Raw genomic sequence first — 16811 nt, forward strand, 5'->3', positions numbered from 1 at the left:
ACAAGGCCTAGTAGGATAGTTTGTCTTGTCCCCCCTATGTCTTCCCACCCTGGTCTTGTGGCGCCTAGAAACACTTGTGTACAGGCGCGTTATAAATGCCATATCATATTATGACCGTTTCCTTACTGTGTGGACCTTACTGTGGCAAAAAGCAATGAACAGATGGTGTCCTAACCTTAAAGTAACGTAACATGAGAGAAGGGCACCAGTCTGTCACTGCATACCGAAGGACAGACATCTGCCCCTTTTCTCACTTCCTGCACTGTTTGGTCGCACAGCAACCTCTGCTTTTTAGTTAGTCTAATGAACACATTATGCATAGAGAACATAGGCTATATTTTCCCACTATGGAAGGACCAGTGTTTCCTAAGTAAGGCATTGCCCATCTCACAGTGAAGGAAAATAACCTCTGGTATGACATGCCATTGAACAAACTCTCAATAGAACCTCTTTCAGGGTGCCAGGCCTTTTTCATGCAACCACTCCGTTACCAACAGCCTTCAACTATATACACAGTCTATCCTGGACCATGCCACTTTTGGTGCATACTTGGCAGTTACAGTGTTGATATTCTGAAGTTTGACCTGGGGGATAATGTGTGGAGCGTCCAGTATTCCCTAGCGCACGCTCGAGTCCATCAGACATCACACAGCGTGTACTAAATGCTCCAACTCTGCCTTGTAAACGCAACCCAATCATCAGAACACATCTGTCTCCTGCTTTCTGTAGAACCATGGTCAATCTAACAGGACAGACACGCCCCCATGCTATTGCAAAACTACAAGGAGGTGACTTATGCAGTATAAAAGCTTATTAGCATAACATCGCAACATTGTGTGAAAGTGGCTGTGGCTCTAAGCATGTTAGACACAAAAGGAACGTCTGGTCACCATGAAGTCATTACAATCTAAAAAAGAAAAAAAAGAAAAATGCCCACTCCATGAAGACTTCGCCTACGATCTTTGTGTATGGATTCCCTGTTTCCATGACAACTGGAACCCATCCTGCAAGGTTTCTTTCGTTTGATTGCTCCCGAACCGGATGGGAGTGTGTGCACATCGTTCAGTGTGACTTGTGAAGTCAAGTATTGGAATCCATACACATTGCGCACACTGCGCCCTGGACGCCATCGGATATCTCTGCATTATCGGAAATCTCTGCATACTGTAGTTCTATTTTCTGTTTGGCACGTGGGGAGGGTAATGATCGAGTTAGAGACTGCGAATTGCGTCCGCTTTAATAGGGTGGCCAACTGTCCCATATTTTGCCAGATTGTCCCGTAATTGGGGACTCTGTCCCGCAGTTTGCAGAGTGGCTGTGCGGGACGCAGGTTGTACAGAGTTGCTTTGTTCCCTGGAGTGTGACTCTCGGGAGACAGCAAGTCCGGACAACCTGCCTCCAGCACAACCACTCTGCAAACTGTAGTGGCCATTTACAGAAAGCATGGCACTGCTGCCTGCTGTTTTCTTTCTCTGGGCGGCTCCACGGGCCTGGCTCTTTTTAAGCCTGCAGGTCTAGCTGTAACGCTCTGACACCTGTCGTCATTCCAATGCTAAAGCTTTGCTCATGGGGTCGTGATGGTCATGTTTGCAGTTAAAAAACACGACCATCACCTCCCAAGGACAAACCATTTAATTGCAATTAAGCCAGGTTTTAAGAGCCATTAACAAATTTAAATTACAAATGGGGAGGGCCAAACGTGAATGATGCTGTGACATCACCGACTTGTGGGAAAGTGTCCCGCAAAAGGATATCAAAAAGTTGGCCACCCTACGCTTTAACCCTAAAGATGCTAACTGAAGGCGGCTACTCAGAGCACCTGCTGGTGGCTGCTCCTCTGCTTTACACATATGTGCGGAAGCAGTTCCGAATCAGGCGTTTCTCCCGTTTGCCCAGCAGCGTTGGTATCTCTGCAGGAAACGCGCTCTGATGTCTGCTACTCCAGCCTGCGTGATTTAGGCGCATTCCATGGCCTATCGGGAGAGGAAGTCTGGGGCTCCATGGACACCGTGATTCAGCACAAAACATCTCCTCAAGTCTGACATTTCTGTTCCCCGCCCCACACCTTCATTTTGGCCACTGCCTGTTACGCCAATTAAGTGAGGAAAACAAACTATTTTTAGACGCCGCGTTATGCTCGTGGATTAAATTCAATGTGGTGCCATTTTTAGATGAGAAAATAAACGTCCCGACCTTCAATGGGCGGGTGACTGGGTGGGGGAGGGGTGCCTGTTTACAGCTGTGGATCAGGAGGGCAGACTCATCTCTGATCATTGCAGTAATGTCTTGAGAGCGTCGGTGCTCTGTGTTGGTTTTTTAGAATTATTCATTTGTAGGCCTTCTGCATGACACACACTCATCGGCTGTCGAAATCAATGGAATAACTTTAAAATGGAACATGAGGTGGTGCGTGCATCCAAAAGGTAGGAAATAAATAAATATGTTATGCACAAAAGATATAGTCCTAACAGAGATTATATATCACACACACAACACCAAGAAAGTTAGAAGTTATGGTGGGTTTAAAAAGGTTCGGAAAAAAAAACGTTCACCTGAAATGTGACAATAGGAAAGTCCGTTAGAGCCAACGCTGGAAGTTCACCTCCAGTTCTGAGCCACAACAGCAAGGCATGGTGGGTATGGAAATTAGCTCAAATGCAAACCTTTTTCTGCAGGAAATTGGCTACTAGGTGGCGTAGTTTCTATTACAACTTTTCTTTTAGAGTCAAACTATTTAGGTAGCGCTGGGTCCAGAGGCTTTTTTGTGATCACAATTTACAGAATAATGTATTACAATTTTAAAGATCTTTTGTATTCCTGAAGTTCCTACGGGGCTTTATATGTAACACGTGAGTGAATGGAGTTTTATGAAAATGTCTAGGATTTATATACGTTTTTGCTTATCTGCTCCAAAATATACATTTCATTGCATCCTACAAATGCTGCTATGCATGCACGTATCTTTTGTGTATTTGTATACTCATGTACATGAAACCGCTTTATTACAATTACTGCTATGTATATTTGTGCGCTTAGTCTCTTGCTTCAAACCTAGCTATTTATCTACGGATGAGATCGTTTTAGATTCACGATTATTTGTAATTGTTTTGAGTTTTCTGTAGAATCATCGCCCAATGTTTGGGTTTCATTTTAGATTCACGATTATTTGTAATTGTTTTGAGTTTTCTGTAGAATCATCGCCCAATGTTTGGGTTTCAATGTTCTGCTTTCATGGATGGTTTACTCCACATAAAGCGGATTGGCCGAGTCAGAATGCACACGAAATGGAGTCAGGTTAAGTTTCGGGAAAACCTTCTAATCATGGAGGAGTAGGAAGCGTTCCTTGATGTGGTGACGGGGAAAGTGGTCTGTGACTACATTACTGTTCATACTGGCAAGGAAACCCAAAGGTGAAGGATTTTGCCATTCGGTTTGCAGATCAATAAGATGGAAGCCATTCCGTGGCTTCCACCGCTTCAATAAGGTGATCACTCACCAATGTGCTGAGTAGCTCGGAAAGTTCTCGTCTTGGAGCAAGGGGAGCAGGGCATTACCTGTGTGTGACGGGTAGGGCCCCTGGATGTAACATGACATCGTTTCAAAGGGTTCTGGGATGTCAATGGAAGACAGATGTGTATTGCGTCAATAAATCATTGATGGTGGAGGGGTGACGAATAGCACATACTCCTGTGCACGGGGCTCACCAATGCTTTACCTGCCACACATCACTCATTGACTCGGGCTTTCCTGCTTCCTGCATTCACTGTTGGGAATGCTCAATGGTTTTAGCAGCTGTGATTGTGTTCGTATGCGTCCGCAGTGCTTCCTGCAGCTTGGAGTCACAACTTTGCAGCACCAACCAACCAGTCTCTAAAGAGCTGGTCAGTCTTGGTGGCAAAAGTGCACCAGCTGGAAATGGTTACATGTCTTTATAGCTAAACATTTTATGAAGAATGCACTTATAACGAAACTTTTATAACAAAAAATAGAATTATTTGTGTATTTATTTAAGGGGGCCCAAACCCCCTTTTCCCACCCCTACAAATCCACCCCAACCGTTTCCCCACAAGATTTAACCTTTTACCCCGTCCCTAAGTGCATTCTTCATAAAATGTTTCATTATAAAAGATTCTATATATGTTCCTACTTTATTACATGTTTCGTTATAAAGACTGCATACCGCTGGAAATGTCATCAAAGGCTTCAGTCGAAGATTGCAGTCTGGTATATAATCGATTCTGTTCTAGTATAATGTGACTGTTTCCCAAAGCCTTTTCTAGACATGCCAGGGCCTTGTAGAACATAAGCAGAGGAACAGCCTAGAGCATGGGCAGCACCATTTTAAACAGCCTCTGCGCTTGGACGTAGGGTGAGTTGAGGAGTAGAGCTTGTAGGTGATGTGACAAGACAATTACTGTTGCCTTGTCAAGAGGGGATGAGAACCCTTATACGCGTGTGGGGTGGGGGGGCCTACCAGGGTGAAATCCAGAGCCAGTCCTTGACCAGGGGGGTGGCAGTGACAGTTGAGAAGGCCCATTTCATGTCCCTTCCCCCCTTGTGCCAGCCTGTTTATCTTCAGTACCCCTGTGTCTCATACCATACCTTCAAAACAAGATGCTTGCCGAATTCCATTACTCCTAGAGTCCACATTCAGGATGTGGGCAACAACCAGCTGAGAGAGAGCAGGCCCCCAGCGCTACCTACTACCTGCGGAGTGCATGTGAAGTACTTGTGTGAGTGAAAGAAGGGTGTTTGAGCAGAATGGTGGGAGGTTTAGTAGTGGTAGTGCAGAGGAGAGAGCGGTAGTGCAGATGAGCGAGTGGTAGTGCAGAGGAGCGTGTGGTAGAGCAATGCAGAGGAGCGAGGTGTAGTGCAGAGGAGCGAGGTGTAGGGCCGAGCAGGGAGTGGTGACATCGAAGGGTGGAGGTGAGGATTAGAAAGAGTGAGAGACATCAGAGGGATAGAGGAGGAAGACACCGGGAATAGGAGGGGGAAAAGGAGGGTTGAGTTAGAAGGGGAGAGTAGCGAGTGGAGAGCACCAGAATGTGAAAAGGGGAGCAGTACAAGGGCATGATTTAAAGGAGACTGAGTGTGGTAGAGTGTCTGTAATCCCATTCCCTATTAGACTAAGAACCTCTGCACAGAGTAGGGACAGTTAGGAAGTCCCTGAGGGAGTTCAGATAGAGAAGGCATTCCGCCTTTAGGTCTTCACTCCTAGCATTAGGAGCTGCTACACTGCCAAAAGCCAGCTCCAAAAGAAGCAAGTTCGAAACATGTCTCTGTAGGAGGCCTCTTTTTCCAAGGATCTTGAAGCTAATCTGATCAATCTTTGAAAACGAGAACAGTTTTTCCACATCGAGGCACAGAACTCAAAGATCCATATCCCTGCTTGACCAAGTTAGTAATGAAGGGAAAACACGTAACCTTGAACAAATGTGCTGACCATCACGATCCAAAGTAGATCTGGCGAAGAAATCAGAAACCACAAGAACATTTTACAAATAATGTAACATAAGTCAGATTGGCCATAGGATCATTTAACTTTTGATGTTCCCTGTCAATGGTCCCTCCACAGCTTATTGTCCAGGTTTGGCAAGCTGGAAAAGAGAAGGTGCCTTGACCCATCTCTCATATATTTATCAGAAAGTGGAACAGTAGTGAAACAATGCACCAGGGGTCTAACTCTTTAAGGGGGTGGAGGACAGATCAAGAGCATCCTGAGTTCAGCCATTCTCTTATTTTTGCCAATGCCAAAACAGTATTTTACATGGTGCATAGCTACCATTGGTTTGGCATCGCAGCTGTGTATCCGTGTTTCAAGGTGCACAAGCTGCAGTAGCGATAAACGAACACAGTGATGGCAAACGCCTAGGACTTCTGAGGCAGGGATTTAAGCCAGGACTTTTTCAATTTCTCAAGACTTTGGAAACACAGACATACAACATAGAATTGATGAATTTAATTTGTTTTTTTGGTTTGAAGATTAGCCCTGATCTGAGAAAGGCGCTGTGGTCGCCGAAACACGTGTCATCACATAGGCCCACTTTAAGAATGAAAATGGCCACTGAATAAAAACTTGAGTGGGTTTCACGTGAATTATTGTGTGGCATCGTTACTTTTTTGTGGTGCATGAATAAATATGAAACAACATTGCACTACATTCAAACCATGTGTGGCGGACAGAGAAACCTGTGCAAAACGTGACAGCTAATTGGAGTCGCCCTAATGTTAGCATACATGATCAAAAAGTAGATACAGGTGTATGTTGAGCCCAACTAGTGAACAGTCACGGAGCAATATCATGCAATGGGTGGGCCAGGATCTGTGGGCATGCCCTGAGCCAACCAATGACCAAGAAGTCACTATAATGTGATAGACCTTTCCCTTCTCATTACCAGAACAACTATACCACACTGCCAGTGCTCGAACGATCACACCCATTCACAGTGCTGGGATCCCATATTTCCATAAGAGGTCTTGCTCTCAACTTTGACTTGGCTGATTTATTCCAGTTCATGCAACAGTGACATCTTTGCTGGCACTTTCTGTTAGGTTATGTTGTGCTGGTTGTGTGTATAGTGACTTACACGGTTGTAGAGCCGCGGGAGAGTGAAGAGCAAAGGAGGCGTGGTGGGGCACTGTGGATGGCAAGGTATGAACCAGTGCAACAAATGTACTTCAGTGTGGAGTTTGGGTCTCAGTCCCTGCAGGGCCCCATTCCTCTTGATTGACAGTGTCTGCACAATGGTTCAGTAGTGATAACGGAGGATAGCGGCTGTAGATAGGTAGGTGGGTGGGTGGGTGCCCTGCTGTGAACACAGTCCAGTCTGCTGCCGCAGAAGTTATTGGGTCCTACCAGCAACCTCTGAGATGTTTCCAGATCAGTGTAGGTCAGCCACTAGGATGCCGTTTCTGGGCTTCTCTAGAATAATGCACATTCAGACCACAAGGTCCGTCCCAACCTCGCTCCCGGTGTGACAATGTTCTTCTAATGCCAACACATGGCCGGGCAGTGACACCCAGAACACATAGGTTAACAGCTCAGTTTACTGTGCTACCTGCTCAATTTACAAAACTCAAACTGCAAGGACAAGCAAGCAATATCAAATAGGGAAGTCTGCACCCCAGTTTCCATGTGTGTTTGCAGGGTGTGGGTGTAGTGGGGAAAAGGGAGATGCACTTTATAATGTGCTGCATGGCCTACTAGCAAGGTACAGCACTATGAAGTGAGAATTCCAGGCAAATCAGGCCAAATCAGTAGAGAAAGTGTGTGTGTATGTGGGTGCGTGTAGGTGTGTGGGTGCGTGTGCGCGTGCGTGTGTTTGTACCTGTGTGTGTAGGTGCGTTTTCCCCTGATGCGTATGGGGGTATTGCGGTGGGAGCTACTAATATGCAAGAGGGGTGGTGACTCTTTTTGATTCATTTTTAGCTAAGGTGAGACTCGGTAGTAGGTCCAAAATAGCAAGAGCAGAACCATATTCTTCCCAGTGCGCTAAAATAGTGCAATGGGCCACAAGCAGGCAATACCCGCAGCGCGTCTCCAGCAACAGAAGATGCCGCAGTTCATCGCTCTGACGTCGCCATGGTGATGCTCTGATGGTTCTTCTGTCACCTGCTGGCAAAGTGTGGGCAGAAAGAAGAGCCAAGATGTACTAAGGTCCGGTGGATCTCTGGGTGGGGGCACAGTTCATCCTAAAGCGCAGCCGAGGGGAGCCACTTTGAGACCACTGGGGTGGTGATTCGTGCAGTACTGAAGCACAATATTTCATATACTGCCAACATGGTTCTCTTCAGTTTAGCATGCAGCCTGAAGAAGTGTAAACCACCAATCTGGGACTTTTGAAAGATCTATGCGATTGCTGCGAGTAAAAAATGCTGTTTTTTCCTTCGATTCGAGCAATTTCATGCGGGGGAGACCGCCAGCAGCCCTCCCCATACCCTACTACATAATTAATTACCATTACCCACCCCCCACATATAATTGCGGCGAACGTCGGGGATTTTTGCATTGGCAGTAAATGAGTGATAACCTTTTGATTCCGGTTGAATGTGTCCATAGTGGAAGCACAACTACTCATGGTTCTATGTTTTTTTCACAAAAATTAATGACTTCGTGGTTATTCACTTCGACGCATTAACTTTGTTTTTTTCTCCTTTTTTTCAATGATAGGGTGGCTCCCACCATACCCATCTCTCACCCACCCTTAGCCTCTCCACCCCACCCTTGTACCCTCTACCCCCAAAATACCAAGCCCTCCCCTTAATTTACTATCAATGTGTGACAAATACACTTTCAGCCTGCCGTTGCAAGAATGGGGGGCATGGTTATCATGCCCATTCTGTAAATGCCCTACTCAGTGGTGCAACACAAAATGCCCCCCCCCCGCGAGTCATGCAGAAGGCCCCTCCCTCTACCCCCTCAAGCTCGGCAGCAAAGCACGGGTCTCGCCACACACTGCCGGCCTGGACTAGCACGCATGTGCAACCAGCGTAATGATCATGCTGCTGCAGTGGCACGCTGCGCACTGTACTAGGTAAAAGATGGAAGTATGGGTTTTAAGTGCATGCACTCCGACTTCAGAAATAAATAATCCGAATTCAGAAAGAAACTATTTATTTCTGAAGCTTGATGGCTCCCTCCTGGACATGGAGCGGCAGAGCCGCCCACTACGCTAGAGGCCCTTCCTGAGCAGAGACCAAGGAGGGATCCACTCGGTGTTAGCACCGCTGACTCTGGGTCAAGAGGGGATCATCTTCAAAATACAATGCCACACCTTCAAACCCATTTCCCTATATCTACAAAACAATCTCAGACAGTTCCCTCCCTATGGCCAACCACTGCCAACTTACAGTGTCCCCACCAGAATCACACCAAAAAACCTACTACCTTCTCATTCCGGGATACCCTCAAAACCCAGATATTCTCTGCAGCCACACCTCATTAACAATATATCGTGGGCTTTGCCACCTAGGCCTAACCACTGACCTCCACCACTGTCCAAACCTTCTGCAGACAGCCTGATCATGGGGCTGGTAAAGTGACCTATCGCGTAACATTTTATGCAAGCAACACAAATTAACATGTGACTTTTTTTGCAAAACCTACAACGTAACAGGCACCCCTTCCTCTATGTATACCAATGAGCAAATACTCCAATTTTCAGAACCATGAAACTCTTTTGTTTGTTGTATGTGCTACACCAATACTACACATAAATATGAAGGTGATATTTAAGTGGCCACCTCTCCGTGCCACCGAGTTCTGCACTAAGACCACCACTTCATGTGACCCAAGTCACTAAACAAGTCACAAGATCAGAATATCCTTCGGACACTACAAGCATTGAGCAAGTGTTGGAAGGGTTTTCTATTAGGAGCTGTTAGCATCAAAATGGAAGAAAAAATAACAGATATAATCGCTGCATGTATTTAAGTCAAGGCTTATTCTTCAACTCACAGTGTCTCCAATTTTGAGATCCCCGCATTTCCGCAATCCCGGGTGTGAGAGTCCATCTTGGCAGGTGGCTGTGAACCCCAGGTTGATGCCATCTGGACTGTCCCCAACAGTTAGTTCCACTTTTGAACGAATGTTCTGCAAAATATGGGAAAGGGATCAAATGAAAGATGGAAGCCAAAAGCTGATTTCACAGGAGGCGTACACATTTCCACAGTAACTCTCAGTCCACTGTAGGCTTCTTGTGTTCCCACTCTTATGGCTGTACCCTCCCTTGTCACATATTGAAATCGTCCCTACTTAAATGTTACCCTCAATGACATGTACAGGGCTCCATTGCCACCCAGCCAGGTTCAGACTATAGAAAACCTCAAATACAAATATTGGGCCAGCATTTCGGTGCTCCAACCTTGTGAACAATAAAACCAAAGTGTCCCGGCCACACAGATTCAATTTGCAAGAAAAGGCTTAAAAGAGGCAATAACATATTCACAAAACATGGCCTCCAGGAGGACGGAACCCTCGCCACCTGAAGGGCAGGGAGAGTCAGTCCTACACAGTCATTCTTTAAAAGGTACCTGATCCTTTGATTAATTAACAGCATGTGTCCACCTGTCGCCCGGCCTCCTCCATGTTGAGAAACATTGGCATTACAGTAGGTTTTTATATTCATTATATTAAAACACTTGTTCTGCACTGTACATCATCACTGGCAATTCCTTTTTAGGTTAGCAAGGAGGGTGCAAACCCTTTTTTTCAAGGACTCGTCACGAATCAGATAATTATGTTTTTATTTGTGTGGTTTTAAATATTTAGACATTAAAAACTTCGTACAACTATGTATATGTTTCAGACTTGAAGATGATGATGATATATGGATGTAGGTACCCCTTACTATATGTCCTGTCAAAGAGTAAGTTAGAGACATTCCATTAACAAATGGAGGAAGGGGGATGAAGGTAGACTTTCTTTATAAGATCATAGAACTCCAAAGTGACTTGCAAGATCTTTTTATTGTATGGTAGGAGATGTATCTGAATTCCCTTAATACTTTGCATCTTGATTGCTCTGGTACAAACACGCACAGTCTGGATTCTTCGAATAAACGCACCCAAATAAATATTTTTTGCAGTTCAATAAAAACGATTTGAAAGCCAGTATTGTAGTTTAAAATAAGTGCTAGAGTGTCGATAGATCCCTACTTTTGTATATTAGTTTCAGCAGCGTACTAAATATTATTGAATGTCTCCTTAGCCAATAATGGCAATTGTCAGAGAAATAAATCTCAGAAGAAAAGTATACGAAAAGCCAGTTATGCCTTTACTGGTGTAAGTGTCATATGCTTTGAGAACTCCTTTTCACACACTTTGGTGGTTCTTTCAACAGGTATTGTGATATCACAATTCAAGTACAATTAAGCATTAGCGCCTGCAGAGGAGAGACACCAACCAATCATGTGGCCAGGACGTTGAGCTAAACCTGGCAACACAAGCCTGTAATCTCTGCAAGCCACCAGTGCCTTTGCCACGGGTTGCCATCTTATTTTTGGCCATCTGCACCTCAACACAACCCCTGGATTCTTGAGTCAAGTCCCACAAATATCACTTATCCCTCCTTGCTTTGTCCACTCCCTCTACAATGACAATCTTCCCATGCAGTGGCTGCAAAGCAATAGTAAAAGACTATAAGACTACTCAGCAACCCTGTACTATTTGCAGGGTGGCCATCTTGGTTTGTATTTTAAGGGAAATAGTTGCGTGTGATATGTGCAAATCCTATTTCCATTAAAAAGCCGTCAACACCCCTAGTTTTTGCCTGGCATGCTAAACGAGCGAATGGCTGGGGCGCTTAAGGGATTATCCAGCTAGTAATGGCTCTGTAACATCTGAACTTAAAAAATGTAATGCTTTCCATTGAAAAATGTGAATTCAGAAAAGCTGTGCATTGAAATATGATTAATGCCAAACAGATAATACAAAATGACAAGAACACACCCAATATTGCCAGCTTTAATGAAAAAGAAAATGTGATTTCTAATGTGCTTTTGTATGTGTGCTGCCATTTTGTTTTGAGAACCTGATAAACTATCCAACTTGTCTTTTAGTATTCTACAAGTTACTGATAGACAGTATGTGTATTACAAATCATCTGATAGATCAATTTATCTGTTAATAGGCCTACATTTTATTAGCTTGCCATTATCAGTAAAATGAGAGAATTATTCTTTTACATGCATAAGCCCTTACTTTCATCAAGTCATTAAAAAGTATAATGGCAAAGCTGTGCTTACCCAGGACAAAGACCGGTCTACAAAATGTCGAACTATAAGTCAAAATTAATTCCCAAATCAGGGTTTCCAAGGGCCTATTTTTGGTAAGCTTAACTGGAAGTCCACCCAGTAAAACATGGATGAATGCATTATCCATTATTGTGACTTCAAATAATCAGATGTCTACACAAACCCTAACCTCCGACCTGGCAGAGCCCAATGAATAATTTGTGTCTGTTCCATTGAGCAGCCTATTAAAATGGCCCTTTGTTTTCAAGCAAATGCTGCTTGATACAAAGGGCAAGACAGTATGTAATGGAAATACAAGTTAGTAAAAAAAGCCTATTTAAAAATGGGTTGCACAAAATGAAGCATATAGAGGACGTCAAACTGATGTTTTCGATTAGAAACAGAAATGGATCTTAATTCAGCAGAACAGAACCAATCACTTGCGTATAAAAGGATATATTAAAATCTGTGAAGAATGCATACTTTTGCATATTTTAAGAACTCTGTTAAGCACACAGTTACAAAAACCTAACATGTCTTCAGATTGTGATTATTCTTGCAAACTGGATATATAATTCTTATTAACATCATATGTCTATACAGTAGAATTATAAGGGAAAAAGCATTACAGTTTAATTTTGATTTCACATTTTCTGAGGAGATCGCTACCTCTTAGCGAACTCATACCCTGATGACCCAGAAGTTCAATGGGCTAATGGAAGCAAGGAAGACAACCCTGTGGGTACTATTACAGGTTCTGTCCAATCCAAAAATGCTATTTCAAACTATGCTGTATGGGTGGTGTATGCTGGATACTTAAGCTCAAACATGTAGGAAGAGGAGAGAGATTCAGTAAAGCAGAAACAGAAGAGTCTATTTGACAAGAGAAAATTGGATTGGGACTGCAACTGATGGAAATTATCATTAAAAGGGCATTTTCCAGATGGGATCAATGGTGAAGTCTTTCCCTAGACAGAAATATACTACTCAAGAGGAGTTTTGGCAGCAAGTGGTCAGGAAGATGGGCACTACTGTCTAGCATTCCAAAGACAAAATGAATTCCTGAACCCAAGCCTTTTAATAATTCTAACCAAGTCAACCCCACAAAAACATTTTTGTGTCTATGCCCAAGCTACAAAAATAGTGTCCCAGATAGTGTCCAACACTGCATGAAAACGATAGTTTACCAATGTTCTCAGATTGGTAAACCATTGCGTAACCTCAACAGTTTACACAGCTATTGGAAACATTTTGCAAACATAATGTCTACTTGCAGTTTACACAAAATTTGAATGAGTGTACACTACTTTTGCAAACATTTTACAACAATGTAAACTATGTGCAAAACCGTGTGTTTACAATGGTTTGCTTGTTTGTAAACCATACCCAACCTACGGTTTGAAAGGTTTACAAATGTTCTGTAAACCATTAACACAAGATTTACATAGTTTACAACAATGTTGCATACCTTTTGTTTTAATGGCACATGAAAATGTGTAAACCTTTCAAACAATAATTTTGGTTAGGTTTACAAAAGAGCAAACATTGTCAGGGTAATTCATAGAAATTCGCACAAAAGTGGCGCTCGCGACTGGTGCACAGCGTGCCCGTGTGAATGTCTGCGCCAGCCGCGTGCGCTAAAATCGATTTCCGCGCACAGCGTATTCATGGATTTTCGCATCCAAAACCAGCCGTGGCGCAGCGTGGCGCAGCGACCCTGCAGCGCCAGTTACGCCCCCAAGAACGCCCTTGCGCAAGGAAAAGCCTTCAAAATCCCCAAATAATCTCAAAGGGCTGTGCTAACCCTGGACCAGTTCACAGGGCTGGCAAACAGCAAACGCCAAGCGGGGAACGTGTATTTCAGTGGTTCGTGGGAAGTTCCACACGCGATTGTCCTGTGTACGTGTGCATCAGGGGTGCGCGGGAAGTATCACACGCAAAATCAGCAGGGTACGTGTATTTCAGGGGTGCATGGGAAGTATCACGTGCGATTTCAGCAGGGTACGTGTATTTCAGGGGTGCGCGGGAAGTATCACACGCGATTCCAGCAGGGTATGTCTATTACAGGGGTGCGCGGGAAGTTCCACACGCGATTTCAGCAGGGTATGTGTATTTCAGGGGTGCGCGGGAAGTTCCACACGCGATTGGCCCCGTGCGAGCAGGGTACGTGTATTTCAGGGGTGCGCGGGAAGTTCCACACGCGATTTCAGCAGGGTACGTGTATTTCAGGGGTGCGCGGGAAGTTTCACACGCGATGTCAGCAGGGTACGTGTATTTCAGGGGTGCGCGGGAAGTTCCACACGCGATTCCAGCAGGGTACGTGTATTACAGGGGTGTGTGGGAAGTTCCACACGCGATTGGCCCCGTGCGAGCAGGGTATGTGTATTTCAGGGGTGCGCGGGAAGTTCCACATGCAATTTCAGCAGGATACGTGTATTTCAGGGGTGCGTGGGAAGTTCCACACGCGATTTCAGCAGGGTACGTGCATTTCAGGGGTGCGCGGGAAGTTCCACACGCGATTTCAGCATGGTACGTGTATTTCAGGGGTGCGCGGGAAGTTCCACACGCGATATCAGCAGGGTACGTGTATTTCAGGGGTGCGCAGGAAGTTCCACACGCGATTTCAGCAGGGTACGTGTATTTCAGGGGTTCTGGGGAGTACTACACGTGAATTGGCCGTGTGGGTCCTCCCAGGTGTTCGCTCTACAACCTCCACGGCCCCTGCAGGCAGCCCACACCACGGGGGACTACCCTGCACCCCTGCTCATGTCCCACCGGCAGCCCAACCACCATGGGCATGCCCCCCAGCCAACCCACATGTCACCTTGCATTACTGATCAACAATGCATGTCTCCCAGCACCCCCACCCCCCAGCAGTCAGGGGCACCCTCCAGCAGGCCCCCACTCATGTCCCCTATTACCCCCACCCCCCAGCAGTGCAGGGGCAGCCTCCACCAGGCCCCCACTCATATCTCCCACCACCCAGCAGTGCAGGGGCAGCCTCCACCAGGCCCCCACTCATGCCCCTATTACCCCCACCCCTCAGCAGTGCAGGGGCAGCCTCCACCAGGCCCCCACTCATGTCTCCCACCACCCCCACCCCCCAGCAGTGCAGGGGCAGCCTCCAACAGGCCCCCACCCATGTCCAACTCATGTTCCCCTGCACCCCCACCCCCCAGCACTGTGGGGCACCTGCCAGCAGGCCCCCACTCATGTCCAACTCATGTTCCCCTGCACCCCCACCCCCCAGCACTGTGGGGCACCTGCCAGCAGGCCCCCACTCATGTCCAACTCATGTTCCCCTGCACCCCCACCCCCCAGCACTGTGGGGCACCTGCCAGCAGGCCCCCACTCATGTTCCCCTGCACCCCCACCCCCCATCACTGTGGGGCACCTGCCAGCAGGCCCCCACACATGTCCAACTCATGTTCCCCAGCCAACATGTCATCACAATCTAGATCCCCGGTCCATATGGTCAGCCTCCAAATGCAAAACACCCACCGAGTATTGCATCCACCCACTCAGAAATGGAAATAACATGATAGAACTGCAATTGCAAGTTTGGAAACGAACACATGCCCCTCACATACACCCAATGGGTGTCAGTGAATCTCAAAACCCATATCATGATATGCATGAAACCAATGAGATGATACTACACATTGAAGTTTGATCAAAAACAGAAATGGGAATGTAAAAAAAGTAAAAAGCAGCATGTCCATGAAAAAATGCAAAACCAAAAATCAGAATCCAAAGGAATGGTGTCCAAAGTCACAGTCCAGAAAAGAAAATCCAATGGGAAATTATAATTGAAAGCCATTGCTCCATGGGTAAATTGTAAAAAGAAAAGAAAATCCAACAGTGAACTATGTACAGGAGAACAAGCCAGGGTCCATGATCCCAACTAAAGAAATGAAACCTATCTAACAACACTACCTAATAAAAAATAACTATATACAAAAATGTGGCCCATTGTCCAAAAGGTCCAAAGAAAATGCAAAAACAAAGGAAACCTAACACTAACTACATAACTATTTACATGGGCAGCGGGCTAGTCCAACGGCTCACTGGGTGTTGTCATGGGCCAGGGCATCATCGAACTCCTGTTCAATGGCTTGGAGGCGGGCATGTTCCCTGTCCCCGAGGTCTCGCAGAGATAAAGCAGTGTCCAGCTCCAACTCCCTGCGAAGACCCTCGAGGCACTCAGCCCGCCTCAGCGCCCTCCGTCCTGACCATTGTGAGCCATTCCTCCTCTGCCCGCTGCCGCTCTGCACCTATCTGCTGGCCCAAACGCTCCCACACGGAAGCCACTCCCATTCCAGGGTTCTCCTGCCCTCCGTCGAGCCTGCAGCTGCCTCCGACGCAACTGCCTGTGCCAGCACGACGGCATCCAGGCTGATGGTATCCACCGACGCCATCGTGCACGTGCCCTGCCCGATGATGCCGTCACATCCTCCATCTGCTGGGGTCCAGTTGTTGGTGTGTCCACCCCTGCTGGACCTCCGACTCCCGACTGTGGCAGGGATGGGATCCCCACCGAGCCGGCTGCATTGGTCGGGGCAGGTCCACAGGGGGCCTGGTGGCATCTGGGCCAGAAGACGGCATGGAGAACGACTGGTGCATAGTCTCCACAGAGAAGGAGAGGGCCGCCAGATTGGCCGACACATGTAGGAAACCCCCGACCATGGCCGTTCCCAACTGGGCCACGTCGGCACGGTGCTCTCCGTGATGACGTGCATGCTCCTCCCGGGAAGCACACACCTCATCACGAATTGCACCTGTGCGCAACGCGACACCAATCAGGACCTTCTCCATACGGCCAGGGGTCCCCTCGTACGCAGGTGGAGGGGAGTCAGATGACATGGACATCCCCCCTACCTGCGGATGGGCCTGGGATGGGGCATCCCTGCTGGTGCATGGTGGTGCAGTCACAGTGTCAGGGCCAGTGACATGCACAGGCCCCTCCACGGCGACCTGTGCTGCCTCCTGCCCCTGCCCCTGGACTGCAACACTTGCACCAGCAGGGATGCCCCCACCAGGCCCCATGTGCGCCTCAGTAGCGGCCTCCTCCTCTGTGGA

The 16811-nt window shown here is 46.6% G+C and overlaps 1 protein-coding gene across 1 annotated transcript in view; it reads right to left on the reverse strand.

Moving 5' to 3' along the window:
• The window catches only part of ITGB5 (integrin subunit beta 5), a 702124-nt gene that overhangs the window by 280075 nt on the left and 405238 nt on the right, over nucleotides 1–16811 (reverse strand). The window contains exon 9 of the mRNA XM_069616658.1: nucleotides 9458–9592. Coding sequence (XP_069472759.1) covers nucleotides 9458–9592 — 135 coding nt within the window. The remainder of the gene's footprint in view (nucleotides 1–9457; nucleotides 9593–16811) is intronic.

Source organism: Ambystoma mexicanum, chromosome 9 (genome assembly GCF_040938575.1).
Source record: "Ambystoma mexicanum isolate Mex_15411 chromosome 9, UKY_AmexF1_1, whole genome shotgun sequence".
NCBI classification, from domain to species: domain Eukaryota; kingdom Metazoa; phylum Chordata; class Amphibia; order Caudata; family Ambystomatidae; genus Ambystoma; species Ambystoma mexicanum.